This window comes from Mastacembelus armatus, chromosome 23, assembly GCF_900324485.2.
Source record: "Mastacembelus armatus chromosome 23, fMasArm1.2, whole genome shotgun sequence".
Classification (NCBI taxonomy): domain Eukaryota; kingdom Metazoa; phylum Chordata; class Actinopteri; order Synbranchiformes; family Mastacembelidae; genus Mastacembelus; species Mastacembelus armatus.
The window spans coordinates 11215578-11237916 of record NC_046655.1 but is presented as its reverse complement, the minus strand read 5'-3'; the positions used below and the strand labels follow the sequence as shown (position 1 = coordinate 11237916).

The window sequence follows — 22339 nt, the reverse complement described above, 5'->3', positions numbered from 1 at the left end:
CACCGTGGTCCCATGGCTGCGAGGTCCTTTGAACTATAAATAAGACATGGACAGATAAAGCTGTGTTCAGGCTGCAATGGGCATTATAGTCCCTCTGTTAACCGTTTGGATTGCGCTTGGCAACAGACTCCTGTTTTATTAATGTTTGTTTTAGTTTCATTTATTTGTTTGTTTATGTTTAAAAGCAGTTTTCCGACTGCGTTCATTTTGACGGGAGCGAGCTTTGCTTGGTTAGTCGCATTGTGAAGGTGCGCGTTCACAGCGGACTGCGTGAACGTGAGAGGAGAGTCGTTGAAACGTAAGCGGGTTCACGACCGTCAGTTCCTCTTCCTCTACGCCCAAGGTTGTCCTCTGCCGGTGCGACGCGGGGACGCTGCTGCACATCCACCCGAGGCAAGTCAATTTTTCAGGATCCAGGAGGACGAGGGTGAGCCCGCACCTTTTGGGCTCAGAAAATGGGAAATCTTCCGCTGTCCACAAGGTAAACACCGTGAAATCTGGCTCTGACGTCATTTCTTGTGAGGTGAAACTTGCTGAAACGTAAAACAAAAAATAAAAAAGTAAAGCTGATGCAAACCTTACATGCGCGGTCTTGAGACCAGCGTTTAACATAGTTTTAGTGTCATCGCCCTTGGGTGTTAGGGGGTTCACAGATCAGCTCCGCTATTGGGGGCTTGATCCACTGTATTGTTTTATACACAGAGCTGTTGTTATTTAGCCTGCGCTCACTGATATAAAGATGGTAGACACAATAATAAAAACACATGTCAGTATATGCATCATTAACTAGTGATTATACTTTATTTATTACACTGCATCGGTTTTAGCTAGATGGATGGATAGATAGATGGATGGATAGATAGACAGATACAGATAGACAAATAGATTGATAGATATAGATAGATATAGATAGATAGATAGATAGATACAGATAGACAAATAGATTGATAGATACAGATAGATATAGATAGATAGATAGATAGATAGATACAGATAGATAGATCAGATGAATAGGTAGATTGATAATCTGATGAGATCTGATGTCTGATTGTCAGTCTGTTTGTAACATTAACTGTGAAAAAAAGGACCATATCTAATTTGATTTTTCGTGTTTAGTTTCAGATTTATATTATGAAGTCTAATCTGAATGATCAGATCAAAGCTCATGAGTCAGGCAGGTTGTACTAGTGAATTCATTCTAATAAAGCAAACATGTTCCAGAGTCAAGTTATTTGTATATTTGTGTGGAAAAGGAAAAGTAAAACTGTATCACTACAGAAAACCTGAATCCACATGGAAACAGTGACTTGACACTGACAGTTTTCTGCAAATGTCACGCTTCCTTTTAATAGCAATATATTGAATAAATAAAATAAAATGACTTTGTCTTCTCTTTGACACTGTGGAATGAATAAATCTGACTTTGGCTTTTTGGTGTCATTTGTTCCAGTCTCTTCAGGAATGAAGCTGCCATGTCTGAACAAATCAGTGGAGGAAAGTTCACAGCCAGAAGGATCAGCAATAGCATAACTTATTATTGTGCATCAGTCCCTGGGGCAGGCAATCAGACATTACTCTCTGCCAAAGACTCTCAAAGCTCCATCTTACCCCTTTCACCCTCGGCTCTGCCCCTCAGTGACTCCTCCTCTGCAGATGCTTCCTTGGCTCCATTGCTGTCACATTCACCTACATCTATGACCTCCCAAAGCCAGTCGCAGTTTGCCTCCACATCCCGTCCGCTTCTTCTTTTCTTCTCTTGGCTGTGTGCCCAACCAGGGGGGGTAGCCAAGTACAGAGACCTATACCTGGACTGTGGCATGGATGTCCTCCTGGTGCAGAGCAGTGTAATGCACTTCCTGTGGCCTCGCTGGGGGCTCAACTATGGACTGGAGCTTTTGAAGGTTCTAGAGGACCCTCAGTTCTCAGAGAGGGTGGTGCTGGTCCACGCCTCCTCCATTGGTGGCTACACCTTCACCCAGATACTCACCCACATCTCGCAGGAACCCAAAAAACATGAAGGTGTGGCCCGGAGGGTGATAGGGCACATCTATGACAGCTTGGTGGTCGGCAGTCTGGAGCACATGGCAATAGGTGAGTGGGAGTGATCCACCACAGTCCCACTAGGACTCAGCTTACGTCTGTGTTGGGTATGTGGGTCTTGGGGGGTTTTCTTTGTGGGATCTTATTTTTAACTTGTCGGAGGACATTGTTTGATAAGGTTTAAAGATATTCAGTTCACTATAATGACAGCAGAAGGCAGTAACCCTATTAATCATTGATCCTCTTGTTATTCAGGGCTCGGCAAGACTCTATTGCCACGTCTAGAGGGCTTCATAAAGAACGCCGCCATGTTTTACTTCTGGCTCTTCAAAGCCTACACAGCAGACATGTATGAAAGTAGCATCCAGGTTTTCAATAACAGTCCGATTACTGCACCAGCCCTCTTCTTCTTCAGTGAAAACGATGCCCTGTGCAATTCAGTCGTCATGGAAAACATGATGGACCTCTGGAGGAGGAGGGGTGTAGCTGTGGAGAGCAAGAAGTGGAAGGAGTCGATACATGCAGCCCACATGCGATGCCACCCAGAAGAATACCTCTGTACACTGGACAAATTCTTGAAGTCCCTGCACATTTCCTCCTTTAAAGCAAAAATGTAAAGCGTTGGGGGAGTAAAGGTCTGGATGACCTTAATTAATTTGTTATATGATTAATGTTGCAAATTACTCCTCTCCTCTTTAAAGACAATTTGTTTGGTTGACTTGGTTGGTTTTGACTCTAATCAAATATGAATTTTAATCAACTCTATATTCATTTTTAAATATATGATTGTGGAGCCTACGTTATGTGAAGCTTGTTTTGCATGTTAAGTGTTTTAATAAAATGAGACAGAGATCTGTCAATTGCAATACAGTTCCACATAATGTGAAATAAAACACTCAAAGCTCAAATGTGAATTGCGTCATTCCCAACCTTCCCCCTGTTGTTGTCTTTGTTTTGTGTTTATTTCAGTAGAAACACAAAAATATATTTAAGTGGAATACATCTCCCTATGGGCTGTTTACATGGTCAGATAGAAAACAAATTTGAACAGGCCGGATGTAAAGCAGCTGAAAGTAGGGAGTGACTGGAAAAAAAAAACAAAATTTACCTCATCTTGACCTGATCTTGTGTTGTTGTCAGAAACACAGCTTGTTTTGTATTTTTCTGCACTGACAGCACAATGGGAGGATGCAGTTGAAATGGCCCATGAGAAACAAAAACTAAAGCTGTACAGAGCTGTCAGTAACGGCAGAGCAGCTTAGTTGAAAATTAAGGTCTGTCCAGTGGAGGTTAGCTGTGGGGTTTTTTGTTGGTAGATCTGTTTTGTCCTTGTTAACTGAACTGAGTGCAGCAGGAGGATCAAGCCTCAAGCAAGTAGAGAAACATGGCAGACCTTGCAGCCAGTAGGAATGGCAATAGGTTTCCTTCATATTAGTGATATATATATATGTGTGTGTGTGTGTGTGTGTGTGTGTGTGTGCTTTAGCTGATTTTGATCAATAATCTATCTTTTCTTGAGCTTGTAAAAAAGCTTAAAATGCCAGTTTGAGCCTCCTCAGTCTTTCCTCTACTCACTCATATTTGTCTTACATTTGAGGGCCAAGGTGTTCACGTACTGTACTTTATAGCCGTGTATGCATCAAAGGCTGCTCTACATGACGGTTTTAAGAGTAATGTACTTCTAAGTAGTGTTCCTAAAAGGTTGTTGATCTATATGTGGCCCGGTGATGGACTGGTGACCTGTTGGTTAGTCTCCTGTTCTCAGTTTCTTTAACAGAATGATTCTTAAATATTAAGAACAATGGGTACTTAGAAAAAAGTTAATAATTTTTAAAAATTCTATTTTAACTTTCAATTGAAAATTATATTGCATTCAATAAATCATTTAATAATAAAGTTATTAATGTCTACAATCATCAGGATATTACTATTATTATTTTTGAATTATTTAACATATATTAGTCATTCTCTTATTCACTTTTTACATTAGATTCAGAAAGCATGTGAATACTATCAATTTTAAAATGTCTTTTTTTTTTCTTCCAGGGGTTAAATTGTGTGTGGCTGGTCGGTTAGACTTTAAAAACAATAGATTTATTTTCATTAATAAGATCTTTTTAAAATATAGTTTAAAAAAAAAACAAACAAACTCTACAGGAAACAAATATTGACTAAAATCTTTATTGTAAACTTTGACATAACTAACAGCTCTTCAGTTTAAAAACTCTCACATCCTATTGGCCATAAGCTTAATGTTTCTGTTCAGTAAAATATTTCAATACACATGTTAAATATCATTAACATCACACCATCAAATAGTTTTCCATAGCTTTCTTTACATAAAGCTAACACACAATACTATACCCACACCAACATATAAAACAGGGGTTAAACCATAAAGCATACTGGAAGAAAAATCTATAGCTGTTCAGTTCTATGTAAAAGCTATTTATCAAAATCATATAACTACTTCTACCAGCCATATAAAATAAATCTACAATTAAGATGTTTCATGGAATATAAAAATCAAAATCATGCAAACACTAAAATATTTTAAAAATATGCACCTCAATTAAGACTTAAATTACATGCAAATTGTTTTGCAACCATATTTTTGCATTATTGCATTAATACTGAGAATTTGAGAATATTATTCCTTTGCCTTTCATCAATACATGGCAGATTTCCACTTACAGAAATATGAAAAATAGTATCCCGAAAGACAAAATGCTGAGCTCGTTGTGCAAATAAGCTTCTGTATAGACTTGGTATCAGTGTGATATAAGTGTGGTTTTTTCAGCAGACCTTGAGTTTGTCCTTGTTGAGAAGAAAAGTGTCCAAGTAGCGCTGCACTTTAGCCAGAGTCAGGTAAAGCTGACTGTCTGGGAACAATTTGTCACTAGTGTCCGCCTTGGGTCTGGCCTGGACGGGACAGCCCATTGTCAGGGCAAGGGAGTGCACCCTTCCCTGCAAGCTGGAAACATCAGCCTGGATCTGGCTGAGGAGCTCAGTGAACGGGTTCTGTAGTTCATTATCCAAATGTCCAAGGTCACGGCTGATATTAGTCAGTCCCTCGATGGAAGGTGTAGTGACTTGTATCTGTGCAGCCACTGGCATCTAAAGAAAAGAAGAATGTTGTGTGATCTTTAAAATAATGGGTTTTTTTTCTGTAAAGATATGTTTTATTCTATTACATGACAACAAATAAGATAAAGTGATAATATTTCACCCTTTCCTGAGAAAAGCCTGGAAACACCTCCTACATTTTCCTTACAACGTACTGATTAGAATGCACTGTGAATGCGCTTAGATTAAGCAATGTGCATACCTTTGTCCTTAGTTTTTTAATGTGCACCAGAGTTATCTGCGCAATGTTTATTATGTTGGATATGGTATTTCTGATGGAGTCTTCATTTGTGGGAAGACTTGTGCGGCCAGGAGCTGCGGCAAGAGAGACATAGAAAAGGGCCAGAGGGATGTACATACTATATTTAACAAAAAAAAGAAATGAGTTAATGTGACAATTGACATCATAGCTAAACTTTGCACATTCACTATAATTATTTTACTTTGAATTTTAAGTTTTACATTTTTAAAATTTAAATATTAAAGACAAGAGTGTGTATTATTATGCACCGTAATAATCTGCTATAGTGTAAAATATCATATAAGAGTCTTACCTGTGGTCTTTGACGTGTGGCTATGCTCCTGTAACACGGAATGACAGAGAGATGATACATGCCTCTTTGGAGGTTTCCCCCATATAAATAGGCTGCTCTGAACGCCTGGGTCCATTCCCCTCCTCTCTCCACCCCCGACTCTAACCTGAGCGTGACCCTTACAGGTTAACTGCTCAACATGCTCTGATTATGTGGGGAATTCACACTAAATGCCATAAAAATATAGATCACGTCACTCTGACATATCCCGTGTTCGTAGTTTTGATTTTGTGTAGGAGCATTTCAGTGGATGTTGTGTGTCTGTTGTTTGATGTTAAAAGTAAGTTGTTACTGCTAAACAGTGGAAAATATGTAGGTATGCTGTGTATTTAGCTGGGACCACACAGTACAAACAGTCCATGTGTATAAATACACTGTACGTAAATGCTATTGCACACATGCTTGAAATATATAGTATCTTCAGTCATTATCTTGTTTCTTCTGTGGATTTTGTTTACCTGCATCTTTAAAAGCAGTTATGTCGTCTTTGAGATATAAATGGTGCCTGTGATGTTTTCTTTCTATTTTTATTATAGTTCATTTATGGAGGCAAAGACACTAGCAATAATTTAAAAAAGGAAACAACACATTCATGGTTCATGAGCTTTACTTTCTGTTTTTTGAGTTCTGTCTAAAGGCCTGATGGTCCAAAAACAAAGGTTTTGACTCTGTCTAGAGAACTGTCTCCAGTTTGGTGCATATTGCAGGAATGTTCTCGCCGTCCGTCTTTAGTGAATGTTTGGGATTTACCTGGTTTTGACCAACAGATCAATACTATGAGAGCTAAGTTAAGTCAACAAATATGAGCATTTTCACCTTTCTATCTTCAAGACTGATCACTCCAGGTCAATCTCTCACTCAGGACCAACACTTTCTTTGCACTTTCTCAGAAAATCCTCGTGTAGCAATAGTTGTTCCACAAATTTCACTATTAATATTTCACAATAGATTCTTGTGGCTTCAGATCTGAATCATGTTTTTTAATGTATTAAAGCTTACATAGGTAGTTCTTTATGGCTAATTAAGTACTTTTACATTTTTTTATTTAAATGTTTTATTTTAATTGGTATATAATAATATAATATAATATCTAATAATATAACACAAATTATTTTAATTGTATTATTATTATTATTATGCTGTGATTTCCTGAGATACCCAGGACAGACTTATTATTATAGACTAGATATAGACTTTAGACCCTATCAAGATTCTTCTTGGACTTGGCAACAATGAGGGAAACCTGCATCCTCAGAAAACACAAGCAAGGCTTTGGCCTACTTTATGAAGAGATTTAAGAGGCCAGGAGGCAAGTCCGGTTTTAGTGACTTTGAGGCCCACAGCTGTAGGACAGCAGACTAACCAACATCTGAGTTAGAAAATCCAAAACAAACAAACTGGTACATGAATTGATTGTCCAGTCATATCTTTTAGATAATGACTAAGACACTAAGACAACAAAGAAATGCATGTTGCATGTCTCATGCGGGCTATGTGGTTATGTGGGCTCCTCAAGTCAGGGAGGCAACCTGTTACTGCTCATGTGGACAATTAAAAGTTTTAGTTCAAGCTTTTGGAGGGTGTAGACTCCTTCATACTGAGGGAGTGCCTATGGTAATTTGTGTTTAGTATGCAGAAAGCTGTTCTTAGTTTGAGTGTAAATTGAATTAAGATATTCAGTCCTGAAGATGGCTGCTTGTTGAGGAGAATTATACTGAATATACAAAGCTGTTTCTTAGCTGGTAATGTTTACTACTGGATTTTTACACTTCAAATAAAAAATGTCAGTCACAGACACTGGAAGACAACTTCAAATTTCTAACTGCACAAAAAGTTTCACTATTTTTTGCCTGTGACTTTCTGATTGTGGTTTGCTTCTAAATATTGCTGACATTTTAATCTAAATTCAACTAGATTGAAGAAGGAGGTTTGAATCCAATTATATAACTGCAAGCAATGCCAAATAAACATAATTCTTCTGCAGACGGGGTAGTGTATGAGTTATATTTAATAGTCAGTGAACTATGAAGCGTTCCAGTAAACTGATTCTTCTTTGTTCATCAGTCTCCTCTTTAAGCTCAGTGCTAATTGAGACTCACTTTCACAGTTGGCAACCCAGTGACACGAGAGTCCCAGAACTTTAGTTAATGTCTATGGTTTTGCTGGGAGAGCAAGAAGCATACAATATAGCTTGCCCACACAAACTGATTTGCCCACTCCAGCTGGGCCTCCTTTATGTAGGAGGAACAACATAACGCAGATGGAAATACTTTAAAATAGACGATGCAGGGAATCACAAATGGAAACTAGGGAGGAGCGATTTATTGGAATGCCTGCTTTGTTCAATTCCAGTAAGCTGCCATGGCACATGGCCGACTCCGTTTGACCCCCTCTTTTATTTCCATCACCAACTGAACCCCCTTCTTGCAAAATATTTTTCAGTACTCTATTATCTTCGGGAACAAATAGTGCAGCACAGCCGATGATTCGTCTGCAGAGGAAATAGTTGTGGTTTAATACACATGACTAAGGAATGAGAATGGTTGTACAGCAAATTGAAACTTTCCAAAGGGTCAGCCACCTCAGACAGATTCATCTAAAGTTATACTGTCATAGTAAAGTCTTTTACTTGGAATCTTGTATATTATCTGTCGATAAAATGAAATAGTATGGGGCCATGGTGTTGGGTGCTAAGTGTGCTAAATGGTGTCATTTTGCTACAAGGACTGCTATACTGATTCTACAGTAGTGCACAGTCTCACAGAGCCAAGACCACAACTGCTTGTTAAACTGTCTTTCTGGTCTGTTAAATGTAATGTAAACCTGGAGTTTGGACAGGTAAAGCAATAGATGTTGAATGCAGACTTCTAACCTCTTGTGAATATGATGTGTAGCTCTACTAGATGTTGCAGATGCATTAGTGAACCACTATCTTGGGCTGTAGTTTTCAGCCTTTTTTCATTTTGATCTAATTTCATCTGAGTCATGTACTACTTTATTACATTTCACTAACTTCTTTTAAGTGCAGGGGTATCGGACAAATACAGCTGCAGAGAATTGATGACTAAAACACTTATGATATTTCAACAGTTATTGCAAAATAAACAGTTGGTTGTTCTTTTAAGTAAAACCTCATCTACAGGAACTTGTGCATGATTTCTTTTTTGCGTCATCTCCAGTGGCCCGAATAAAAAACAATAAAGTTGCCAGTTCTGCCAGCAGCAGGAATGGCTGGAACAAGATTTATTTTCTGCTGAGTCCACTTCACTGAGTCACTTCAAATTTTTTTTTACAAGCAGACCTTTGGCAATTAAATTTAATCACATCATTGAGTTGAAACAAAATACTCGGCAGTGTTTGGCGAAAACACCAGGCCTGAGAACCAAAACACAGACCAGATTTTTTGAAGGACAAAAGCCAAGAATATCAGCCTTGTCCTTAGGCAGCATATTGTGTTACACCAAATATGGCATTGAATTATTCATGTTTAGCACTTTTTACCGTAACTGCTCACTGGTGTGAATACATCATGGGGAGGAGACTACCCGTATGAAAATGATAGTTTAAATAAATAAACCTGCTATAAAAAATTCTATTTCCAGCTAGGACTTGTGAAAACATTGCTGGAACACTTTTTGAATCGGTCTCAGTTCTTTTGTTTGTCTTTGTGATGCCTGTGTTCTTGGTTGCAGTTCTCAAACCATCCAATGGAGGTCTATATTCACTCAGAGATTTAATTGAGGAGCAGTTTTCCAGTTTCTTGAATATGTTCATGTCATGTATAATATTCTTCACGAATGTCCTTCAAGAATTTCCTATAAAATGCATCTATAATTATCGTTCTTTAGATGGTGCTTAATGACAAATAACAATCCAAATTTTAAACCAAACACTGCACTTCTAAGCTGCATGGTTGCATGTGTTTCACTGAAAGTCTTTTAAAGAAAAAATTACTGTATGTTTTAATTATTATGAAAATGTGGAAAATACCCCAAATTTTCTCCTCTTCAAAAACGTATGTTTTTTTGTGTCAACATAGACACAAAGCCTCAGAGAACAGAACAGAACAGATATTCTATGGTGTAGTAATCCTTTCTACTGATTTTCTGCCCATGGTTACCAATTTTTACTCCATTACAAGTAGAAGAGGAGCAAAAGTGTATCCACCAGCCCATGTCTCTATCTGATGACATGGATGTGCACTGTCCTATTTCCCAGGGCGATGTGTGACACGCAAATTGTGGGCCATGTTTGTGATTTAACTGGGAATCTCTAGTTCTAATTTGAAGGTCAGTCAGAGTTTTGTTAGGTCAATTAATAGATTCACAGGCCCACCCTACTGGAAAACATGTCACTCATATTAGTTTGTCTGATTCCATTGTCACCAACAAAGCAGCAAGAGTGATTCAGTTTGGGATTAGTTACACAGTAAAACCAATTTTACCCTTAGGCACAAATAACCAGTGTATTTGTATTTTTGTTAAACATCAGTGATCATTTTTGTGAAGCACCCTCAAAAAGAGCATTACAAGTCAGAAAATAATACACAGTCACTGCTTTAGGCATACTTAAAGAACTGCAGTCAGTCCCAAAGGAAGAGTATATTGATTAAAATATATTGGAAAGTCAACACTACAATACTTCAACAATGATTTTATTTCATCTTCATTTTAAAGGAAATACCAGCTCACAATAACAAACATGTAAATCACAGCTGATACACTGAAGGGAAAATGAGGGGCTGAGTTTTAATAAAACAAAACTGACCTCAGCAACACAGAAACAGGAGAACAGGTAATAATATAAAGCCAGATAGAGTGAGAAGGGGCAGTGTGAAAAAAGAGACTACAGTGATGTCGAGATGGAAACTGTTGATTGCTGCTATTATAATAATGGGCATCTGCATAATCTCATTTAACTTGTGCTCCTAATTGAGTTTGTCCACTATACTGCAAACTACTCATCAAAAACTGCCTCATGTTTTGACATAAAAAAGACATTGTGAAGGCTCATGGGTTTGGATAAATAATCACTTTTACATAACACATTCTGCATTAAAGCCCAAAGCTACATGTTTATTTTCCCTTGCCTCATTTGTTTACTGGGTGCATCCTTTTTAGTTCACTGAACCCAATAATAACACCTGTATGGGGAGTACGGTAATGCTGCTATTGCAAAAACTGTCTTTTGGCCAAAAACGTTAAGAAACATTATCTGTGTACGGTAATGAATCTATATGTACTTATTGTTATGTTAAAATTTACTGTAGAAAAGATACGTCTCCTGGATAGAAATTTTGCGTAACGTATAACTTGAGTACACTGTTGAGTTGAGGCGTAGTAAAGCTGTTGTCTGTTTCTTACTATAACAAGTCTTTTTTTTTTCTCAGGTTTCCTGCTCTGTTTAAGACTTCTGTTGTGCTACATCTTGTGTTTTACCACTCAGATGTTTCCTAATTGAAGATAAATTTCTTACATTTCAACACTGATCAAAAACCACATCTTACTTTGACCATATCTTGAATAAACTACATTATGAATTATCTCTAAGCAGGTCAAACTACTGTGACTATACCACAAATGAATAGTGAAGCACAACTGAGAGATACTCACTGCTCCATCAGGAAGAAAGAAAAGCAACATCTGATTCAGATGCCTGAATCCAGTGCCGATACTTTTTGGGGTAAGGGCTTCCTGGCTACTGCCTTAGGAACAGCAAGCCCAGACCGCAAAAAGATCCACAAAGGACAAAAGATTTGACCTCACGATGATAGTGGTGATTTCCTCAGCACCTACACAAAGAAATGAGACGTCAGCACATCTGATGTATTCAACAATATTCACAGGCAGGTAGTTTACAATGTAGGGACATATGCAGGACATCGAAAAGTAAGATTTCTGCTTGGTAACAAAATAATAAGCTTCTGCTCATTTGTACCAATTTTAATTTGTCAGAGACAATGACCAATCATCACCACCACACCAGCTATTTATTATACAGACAATACAAAAAAGAGAATAAGGAATATGTGGCCTCAGTGCCCTCTAAATCTATCGTAATAGTAACCTGTTAAATATATGTATAGTGTGGAGAAATGCCTCAAAAAGATACATTTTCTCCTAAAAGGAACAACAATGAATTTGTGCACCTGCAAAAACAAGTGTGTATGTGACACAGCAGCTAAAATAGATTCTCTGAACTCTGGATAAGCAAAAGACAATTTCAGTCATTATGTTAAGGTCAGGATCCACAGCCTTTCATAAACAGATGAAACGTATTGCTCCTTGGCTTCCTAAAAAGAACTTTTGATCAAAAATTAGTGACCTACTCAGACACTTCACATTTGTCTGAACCTTTTTTCTTGACTCATATCATGAATCTCTTTCTGTCCAGAAATGCTTGAACTGTTCTTCCTGTTAACCATGTGACATCCATTATCCACTTGAGAGTCCAAAGGCCTCATTCAAACATCCCTTAGGAGATACACATACAAAAACCCATAGCAGGATACAGGTCTAACTGAATGTCATGAATTTATATGGGTGTACAGTATGTGTTAATGCTGAGGGACGCTCCCTGACTGAACAGAGATGCCATCAAAAATACTATATCAGAAATACACATATGGGATGTAAATAAAATATCTGGGCTAGAAACTCTAATTTACCTTAACACTGTCACCTCACAGCATGAAGGTTCCAGGTTCAGGTCCCACTTGACCTTTCTGTGGTGTCTGCATGTTCTCCCCATATTTGTGTAGACAGGTACTCTGGCTTCCTCCCACAATCCAAAGACATACAGGTTGGGGTTAGGGTTAGGTTAACTGCCATAGGTGGGAATTTGTGTGTCTGCCAGTGACAGACTGTCCAAGGTGTACCCCGATGTCAGTTGGGACTGGCTCCAGCCCTCATACGACCCTGGATAGGAATAAGCAGTAGATAATGGATGGATGTGGTTCTACCAATACAGCTTCTTCCTGGTCAGTAAGAAGCTACATTTAGGTTATATAGATTGGTGTCAAGATTTATAGAATATTCATTCTTTTTAAATAGAGAAATACCTATGGAAAAACGGCTCTACAGCAGATCTGACATTACATACCAGCATTTTCCACATTTAAAAGAATCTGATCATAGATTTGGAAATTAGATTATTATCTTTACAAGTGAATTGAAACACTTCATTTTGTTAGAATTATTTAGTCACGCATATTTCTAAGTTCACACAGATTTTGATCATGCCAGAGATTCGAGAAGAAAAAAAATTGATGAGGGATTGATGAGTCCTGAATTATGGAAAAAAGAACTGCATGTACTCTTCAACATGATGTTTGATCATCTCACGAATGAAACCTAATACTTCTCTGAATACTGTTGCATTATATGCATTTTTTCATAATTCATTTTTGCACAGAAGTGGAAAAACATGTATTTTCTTTCTTTAGCAGTAATAGACCTTAAGAATCACACACACTTGTGCCATCAGCAGAACGTCATCTCTTTCAGACGATAAGTGCAGTAGCTTCATTATCTTAAAGGCTCTTTACTGATGAATTTAAACAGAGAATTCCTGATGTTACAATTGCAACTATTTAAATTTGTGTCTACAGATCACTTTAGACAAAACTAAATGAGCTTTCTTCAGAGATCCACACATTAGGTTGGGAAAATAGTCCTTTTATATTTTGAGACAGTTGGGAGATTCACCCTACATCTCAGTACAATCAGAACAGCAGGGAACCTTAATTCCAATTTGGGAAAATTGTTGAAAAATGCCATGATGTGATCACTCAGATGTTATGGAAGACAGTATTGGTTAATATGGTCATGATTTGATCCTTGTTGTCCTCTCCACATTTTCAGGAGCTGCAGTCTTGATGAAACAGGTGTGCAACCATCCTGTACTTGAATGTGTCTTCAGCCATGAGATCAGAGGGATACACCTGACAGGTAGACATCTTCACTTGGTCCTTTCACCTGAGACAAGATTTAGTTTTGGTCAGGAGTACCAAGGTCTCCTTACTGATCGTGGTCTTGTCTGCATATGAGAAATCTGGTATGGTGTAGACATAATTTGTTCTCTCTTCCTGTGGCAGGGAATCCCACATATACGCTCCCTCACCATCACCATGTTTAAGGTCTCATTCTGATGGTCATGCTCAGAATAATACTAAGGTGTGAACTGCCTCAGGTTTACCTTAGATTCAGATCAAACAGTTTTGCAAACTTTAAAATTTGCTTTCTCAGAAGAAAAGTCAGCACTTACAGTATATGTCCACACACTAAAAGGACATCTCATCTATTAAAATATTGTAATGTATCTTCAATTATTTATAAAAATATATAAAAAACTACATATCAGTTGTGTGAAATTGTTTCCTCAAATTGTCTTGACCTGTGGTAGAGTGCAAATATATGCCTTTAGCTACTTGACCAAAATACTGTAAAAATTTGAAATGTATGCGTCCCAGTTGTGTTTTAGTCATATTTTTAGATGCCTTAAAATGAGCGTTTCTGCATTTTTATCTACTCTTTGCTCGACAAGTTCAAAGTACCATTCAGAAATCAGCATCTCCTGCAGCAGCAATAAATCTGACATTCCCTATAAATAATTCAAAACTCCACTACCAGCCGCAAACATGTTAAACCACTGATCTACATGAACACTCAAATGGTTTACGTCAGTTAAACTATATACAAACATCAAGCCCATCCCTTAACATAATATCTCCAATCAGCTAGTTCCAAAACCTGCACTCTAAAACTGTACATGTAATTCACATCACAGAGGAGCCATTGTCATATTTTTGTCATATTTTGTTATTCTATGTTTTTCAGAAATTTAAATGTAATGGTAATGAAGACCTATTTTGATAATGTATTGACTCTAAACAGATTTAGGTTTGATCCCCGATGGAAATTAGTTAAATATACAATACATGTTGCAGCTGCAGCTGTATTTTTAATACAGTTGATTAATTAATTAATTTTGTCTTCTTCATAAACCCTTAAAAGAACTCCATAAAATACATCTAAATTTAAGATCCAGTGGAACTTTACTTGAATAAAACCTGCATCATAGATTTAAAGACAAACTAAACTGCGAGTGTAAATCCATTCAGTGTGCAGGCCTGCATCATGAAATTTCATGCTCCAGTAAAGAACAAGTTCTTTAAAAGGGTTTTAAAAAAAAAAGGCTTTTGTGGTCTGTATGGAGGAGGCATCCACAGCACATGATCACATCTGGAGGATGGGCCCTGTATATGGGTGTTAAGCCCAGGGCAGATAGGGACCAGCAGACTGGACCATCTGCACACGTAGGCATCTTACACACTTACCTCACCACATGCGTCATATGTGGGGAAAAGTGTCACATTCCCTACTGCTCTTTCTCTAAATTTGTCCTGCGTTGTCCCATATACAGCATTCTTTATTGTACATTACACACTGATGGAGGATGGGGTATTTCGGTTTTTTATTAATCTGATCAATAACGAGGTGTATCTGCTAAGGCTCTAACAGAATCTAATTGTTTCATTTTCGCAGTGTCTGTTCTTAAGGCCCTGAACCACCTTCAGCTCTCAGTCGTAGAGAAGTTGCTGAGGTAGATCCACCTTTACGGCAAAGGATGATCGTACGGGCTCAGACCCACTCATCGCTCTTAAAACGATGGATATGGGGAGAGCGCTCTCCATGGTCCTGAAATACACAGCGAGCTGTCCATGGTGCCGAGACCAGCTCTCTGAATGGTGAACGCCCTGCACTGGAGCCCAGTTTGTGGAAGGAGGGGAAAGTGGACTTGGTAAAAACATTAAAAAAAAAAAAAGAAACAGTCAAATGAAGACAGAAACACCAAAACTCAAAAGTAAAAATCAGCTGCCTACAGATTAACATCTTTGTTTTGGGGCATCACGATGGGACGTGCAGGCTGTGGATGACCTGATCTTCCATGAATTGGCACTTGTTGCCATAACGCAGTCAAAGCCTGCGGAGTGGCCAATGTGTGCGCGTGAGTGCGTGTATGCGCGTGCACTAGTAAAAGGGTTATTTCACGCCAAAAGAAGAAACGTTACTTCTTCTAGGTTCCACGCGCACGTCTGCCCCCCCCCCCCCCCCCCTCACACACACACACACACACACACACATGATCAACCGGCTCCACTTCTCTACATAGCTCGATCTTAATGAAACTCACCGGAATCCTTCACATTTTACTGTCCAAAATGGTGTAAGATGTTGAGTGATTGCAATTAGACGACGCTGCTTCCAAGTACTGCCTTGATCCATTCACTGTGTTTCTAATATTTAGAAAAAAACACCTCCAGTTCTCTGAATCCTAATTCTCCACACTAAACTGTGCTTCACCGGTGAATATATACATCGATGGTTGCAGAATTTGTATTGCATCGGAATAGCAGAGCGGCAGACGGAGCACGTCCACCGCTGCGGTTAATGATCAAGAATTGCAGTCAACTCAGTGGAAGTTAACACGAAGACACTTGTAGTTTAATATGTTTTTTTTCTACCATCACACATCAACACGTCTCTCCGGAGAAAACACTGGCCACTCACGCTTCAACCGTCAAACTCGGGCATGAATTTCTCAATGGCTCTCTATATGGCAACACTGCCTATAACCACAAACACAGAATGGCAGCTTGTTGTTATACTCACTTCAACAATAAGCAAAGAGGAAATAATAAAAATAGAATGGGCTCACCCAGTCATCACCGATCCGAGGAAGCGTGCATCATTTTTCTCAACCCCCCCCCCCCGCCCCCTCCCCTTTTCCCTCCAATAATCCCTGGGAATTTGAACGGCACCCATTGATATGCAGCAGTAGCTTCCCCCCACCCTCCCATCCCTCCACCACCACCCTCTCACCCCCCTCCATCCTCTCTCTCTTCCCAGACGTCAGTCGCATTGCCTCCCATTCATTTCGGTCTGTTTTTATTTTATTTCTGTGCATTTCTTAATCTTAATCCATACTGTCCTCCTCCCTCCTCTCTGGAAAATGCTGCAAAACCTCTAATGGAAGCCACTCAATTCCTCCAGTCTGCTTCTTGCTGGTGACCTGCATTGACGTCATTGCGTCATTAGGTTTCCCCTGGAAACACGGGAGAGCCAAAAATAGAAACACATTAATTCAAACCCCAGGCTGGGGGGAGGAGGTAGGGGTAGTTGGTAGTTGGGGCTGTTTTTGGCGACTATATCTTTCTATCAATCCATAATCTACCGACCCACCTCCCTGCCCCCTCCCCCATCACCTCACCAGACACACACACCCCTCTTTCTCTTTGGTTTCCCTTCATTGCTTACTGAGCTCCCTCTCAACACATAGACACTCAGAGTCCAACCATAAGGAAATATTCTTTTGTCATAATTTTACAAGGTATTTGTAGTGTGGTAGTGAATTGTATTTCATTGTTTCAATGGTACTGTCACACTGTTCATAATACACCTCCTTGTATTTATGTTACTCAAATATGTTTTTAAAGATATTTTATGGACATTTTTTACTCCATTTTTTGAAGTAACATTCTTAATATAATTTATTATTATAGGGAAGCTACAATAAGTAGTATAGAAGCACAAGCACACAACCTCATTTTGTACATATGTGTATATTTGTGTACTATTCTCTGTAAAGCATTTGGTAATCTATGGCAGGTTTATAGTGTCATTGAACTTAGGTGTTCAAAAATCTCTGAATTTGTCATTATAGTGTTATTAGGAACTTGTGTCTGAATTGACCTTTTGTGTTTGTTTGTCATACCTTGTTATTGAGACATGCTTGTGCTCTTCACATACCAATATTATAGTTCAAGCTTCTATTGCAGCATTTCACTATATTTATCAACCTTTATAGTATTTTTTGTAGCAGAGAGATTTCTATAATAGTTTATTTTTTTGGACTTGCCCCATAGCTGAAGCATTTCTCTTTGATTAATGATCCACAGCATAGTATTAAAATCAAATACATTTTCTAATGCATTTTTAGAATTTATTGTATATGCATATAAAATGTGGATAAATTATACACAATGTGTTCAAAATGCAGTAAGCGATCAATAAATACATAAATATGTCATATTTTTCACATAATAATAATGCACTCAGTGAAAACCAAGGAACCAACTGTATCATCCATCCATCCATCTTCTTCCGCTTATCTGGGACCAACTGTATCATTGTTAAGTCATTCCCCAAAATATGCAGATTTCTAAGTTAAAAATAGAAAATAAGGAGTTAGTAGAAAAGGTCATAGGAAGATAATATACTGATTTTAAATATTATGTTAGTAAGAGAAAAGACACAAGGTGCTAGAGATGGATGAGTAGTTTGCATGTAGAAGTGCAGGCTGTCCACGATGATACTAGTACCACATGGAGGAAAAAAAGTGTTCCATGCTACAATTCCCATTTTGATCCTGCTTATTTCTGGCAATTTTGGCTCTGTGTCCTGCCATATCTCATCCATCCACCAGATGCCCTCGAAGTTTCCGTCACTTCCCAGTCACCTGACCTCCCCGCCCACTCACACACCTGTTCCCAGTTCTCTCATGTGCTCTCCCACTATTTGAATCTGCCAGTTCTACATGCTTGCTGCCAGTTTGTCTGTTGTGCCAAACTAGTCATAGTGAGCAGCCCTTTGCTCCAGTCTGTTTGTTTTCTTTGCTTTTCAATTGCCCCGGCCCAATATGCCCTGGTGTCTTTCCTCCTGCTGGCTTGCTTGTTTGTACGTCTCTGTCATTTCATTATTAAACTTACTTCATTGTACCTGACTGAAAGTGTCAGTTTGGATTCTCTGAGCCTGTGCTCTGTCAAGCAGCAATGATGGCTCTCTTCATCCATAGTTAGCTAGTTTCCAAAGCCCTAAAGTAGAATTTGCAGTGTTTTATAGTGTTTAGGCCAATGATTGAGTGGCAAAAAACATAAATAACTATAATCTGTACTAAATGATTAGAATCAAGCAAATATCCCCTGACATGAATCAATATTTTACTCTTTGTCTTCCCCTTTTATTTTCCTTTCAAGCTAATATCTAAATCATGTATTTCTCTGGTCAAAATGCTTGCTATAAACGTGTCACATTAGTTTAAAAATCACGTGAATTATGAGTTTTGCCTTTAAATAAGATTTTTGATTATTAAACAACATATGTGATCAAAATGTTGAAAAGAATATGAATTTATGCTTTTTCTTTAAAGCATTTAGTATAGGCTATGCTATTGGTTTTAGACTGTCAACATGAACATTTCGATTGGACTGTAAAGGTAACTACTAAAAGTAAAAGTAAGAAATAGTTCTATAAGATTCATTCATTGTTTTCTGACTCACGCAGTCATTCATATAGTTCTCTTTTTAATCCATTCACATATCTGGGGCAGCCACCTTTCCATTGACGCAAAGCCCTCCTCCCTTTTAATCGCTTTAGCTTCATCTATCTCCTCTGATGTCCAAGATCAAGTGACATGTGGCGCTGCGTGCACCCTCCCCCCTTTTGCCGTACGCCCCCACGATGCACCACCGCTCACACATAAGCGTGTGCATGCGCTTCAGCCTCGTGACAACTGGCTGTCGACACGCGCAGTCGCGCACTGGCAACACGAGTGGTGATGCTGCATTCATCCTGTGGCCTTAAAGAAAATAAGAAAAAAATAGAAAGGAAACATACTGGCAGCATCAGCATCGCGAGATGATAGTGGGCCACAATGGCTGCCAAGCTGCCAATGGTTACTACGGTGATTTCCATAAACAAGTGGGCTAATTCTAACGCCCACAAACTGTAGTATGTGTGACTGTTCAGTTTTTGCTTATCTGTGCCGAGAATTACTCAAAGCTTCTTCTGTGGCCCATATCCACAGTTCACTTTGGCCTAACTAAGCTTTGGCTGCAATGTCTGAAGCGTGGAGGCTTCAAAAATATATCTCTGGAGAGCTGCTGCTGTATTCTATGAAATTTATGTTATGCATTAAAAATACATCAGTCCGACAGTATCTATGTGCTGTGGTTTAATGACTCCGCGTGTGTGTTTTCATAATGTATTTTGAAAAGGTTTATTTTACCTCAACTATTCCTCCAGCTGACCTCTAGCTCCTCTAATATAAGGGAGTGTCCAAAGCCAGATTTGTCATTATTCTCCTTTGTTTTATTCTGCCTAAAATAAATACGATCCATAGACTGCTGTCTGCCTGTTTGCCCCTTGACAAAGCATTTAAAGTGATATCAACTTTACACCTTGAATGAATATAAATTTGCCTCTTGCCACATCCCATCAGTTTGTTTTTGTAAAAGCAATGTTTCTGTCCTGAGCTTTGACTGGCCTTGCCCCTCAAAATGTATCTTTCTCCAAGTGTGTTGGTGTGGCCAGATTTCTAGTGTAGGTGTTTTGGTTCTGAAATGACTCACAGACATATGCTACAATAATGAGCATGACACTGATAATTATACCAATAATATCTTTTACCTGCATCACTACTTACATGAAAATTGTTCTATACATTTAGATAGCTGAAACACTTTGTGTAAGTGGTATATAGGCTACTGTGATGGTTTCCTATAATATTTTATTGGCCTATTTATTTTATAATTTAGATGATGTTTGAATCTGTGTAAGGAAAAGTTTACAAACCTGCAAAACGGGCCCAACAACAGAAACTAAGATGGTAGTTGTTTAATTGTGTAATACATCTACTTGGAAGCATTCCTCTAATCAGGCTTTCTTGTCATTTTGACGCCTGTCTGTGTCTGCATGTAGCTACACTGTTCCAGCAGCGTAACCTGAGTTTTATTTAAAAAATTGGGTGAAATTGCCCTTTAAAAAATGTCCCTAAAGAGCGCGTGGGCCTAATCACGTAGCAACGCTGGAAACGCAGACCTTAACGCAAAACACTGTAGTTAGCAAGTTATGGGTTAGTTAATGTTAAAATAATGTCCATGTAGTTTCATGTTAACACTAGTCATAAAACGCTATTTTAACAACACCAACTTAGCTTTAGGGTAATTATAGCGCATGTTAACGTTACACGCTAAAAGGTTTTCCCACGACGCGCTGGTAGCCTGTACGTTTAGCTAGCTAGCTAGCGTTAACTAGCGTTAACTAGTAACAGTGCTAGCTAGCTACCAACTAAAGGTTAGACTTGTTTGTAACAGCACCGGCAACTTAAAACCTTATTTTGAAGTTTGTTGTCGTTTTCTGTACCGCCCCTATTTACAAACGTAAAACTTAGTGTTTGCAAGAGGTGACCGCGTTCTGCCAACGCAGTGGTAAGTTTGCTAACAGGTTAACGTTGCTTAACTAGCTAACTCAAGTTGTGCGATAAAAGTTGAAGCAATTTGTTTGTTGTAGTTTGTTTTGAAAACGTTACACTCAGTCAGGCAGAACGGTTTGCAGCTGAATTTGCGTATATAGTTTTTAGTTACTTATGTGTTGTTTTTGTTTACTTCAGGTGATGGTTTGTGTCATAATATTGGACTTCTACAAGACCTAATCCCCTGACAAGAATGGAAATGGCTGGATTCTGGATTGTAACTGCATCTGCAACCTGGATTATCTACCATTCATTAGGACGCTGTGTCAAAATGTTCATGGAGGATCTGGCCAGACAGGACGTGGAGGTTTCAGGTAGGCAGATGATGGTTTCCTCTTTAAATTTGGTTATTGTGCCAATGCAGATATTAGAGAACAGGATCACTTATTGCAGACATAGCAGTTTTAAACCCTGTATTGTAAAAGTCGATTTCTGTGTTGATATTTGTGAGGATACTTATTTGTGAATAGACTCCATTTACTCCATTTATGTGTGACCTGGTACACCAGTAACATTTTCACTGCAAGAGCTGAACTGTTATCAAAGTGTATGAGTTGTCATCCTTGAAGTTTTAATGTGCAGAAGAAGTGAGAGTCACCACAGGGCAACAGTGTCTGTTTTGGCTGTTAACTTCCAAGATAGTTGACTGTATGTACAACTCACTGACTTATCAGTATTGAGAATGAATGAATATTTAAATGCAAAACAATAGTGTTCTTCATTGTGGTATAGATGGCATAAGGTACTTGCACTGTGTTGTACTGAAGTGAGTTTTCAGTGCTTCAGCAGAAGTGATGATCTGTGGCTTCTGAAAGACTGATATTGATTAATGGCAGCAACATTACCAAAAACCACTCTTTTCCACTGAATATAGAGCTGATGATATATGTATCATTTTTTACACATTTTATTTTCATGATGATAATGTTTGTACATTTTATAGTTGAGAGCATAATTTTCTTCTGTTTACACAGGCCATATTAGTACTGCTAGATGAAAACAGCAGTTAGCTAAATGCAGTTCTTTCTCACCTCACCCCATTACCTCGGTCAATATCTAATCCTACTCTTCCTCCTTCTGATGTTTCTATTGATTCCCCAGACAAGTTTTACCATGCTCCTTAGTATGTGTATTAATGATGTCTCATTTTCCCATTCTTTCTTTTACACACAACTGGTGCTTTTGGACTGAAGACACTTTGACAGAGATGCATGTGGGAGGGTTAGCAGTTGAGAAGATTGAAATATCACTCAGACTGATGGTGACTG

At 38.5% G+C, this 22339-nt stretch overlaps 2 protein-coding genes across 2 annotated transcripts; one reads left to right on the top strand and one right to left on the bottom strand.

Moving 5' to 3' along the window:
• Positions 1-72: 72 nt before the first annotated feature.
• LOC113142140 (uncharacterized) lies at positions 73-2910 on the top strand. Its single transcript, XM_026326968.1, has 3 exons — positions 73-481; positions 1451-2091; positions 2296-2910. Exons 1-3 carry the CDS (start codon positions 456-458, stop codon positions 2655-2657), a joined length of 1029 nt encoding a protein of 342 aa, XP_026182753.1. The 5' UTR covers positions 73-455; the 3' UTR covers positions 2658-2910.
• Positions 2911-4836: 1926 nt separating this feature from the next.
• On the bottom strand, positions 4837-5524 carry lepb (leptin b). Its single transcript, XM_026327160.1, has 2 exons — positions 5369-5524; positions 4837-5157 (listed from the first exon to the last, which is right to left on the bottom strand). Exons 1-2 carry the CDS (start codon positions 5522-5524, stop codon positions 4837-4839), a joined length of 477 nt encoding a protein of 158 aa, XP_026182945.1.
• Between the last annotated feature and the right edge of the window lie 16815 nt (positions 5525-22339).

Excerpts from the sequence above, each read along its gene's own strand:
- LOC113142140 (XM_026326968.1), top strand. The coding sequence starts at position 456 with ATGGGAAATCTTCCGCTGTCCACAAG. Across the intron at positions 482-1,450 it reads AATCTTCCGCTGTCCACAAG|TCTCTTCAGGAATGAAGCTG; the intron begins GTAAACACCGTG and ends CATTTGTTCCAG. Across the intron at positions 2,092-2,295 it reads TCTGGAGCACATGGCAATAG|GGCTCGGCAAGACTCTATTG; the intron begins GTGAGTGGGAGT and ends CTTGTTATTCAG.
- lepb (XM_026327160.1), bottom strand. The coding sequence starts at position 5,524 with ATGTACATCCCTCTGGCCCTTTTCTATGTCTCTCTTGCCGCAGCTCCT. Across the intron at positions 5,158-5,368 it reads TTAAAAAACTAAGGACAAAG|ATGCCAGTGGCTGCACAGAT; the intron begins GTATGCACATTG and ends TCTTTTCTTTAG.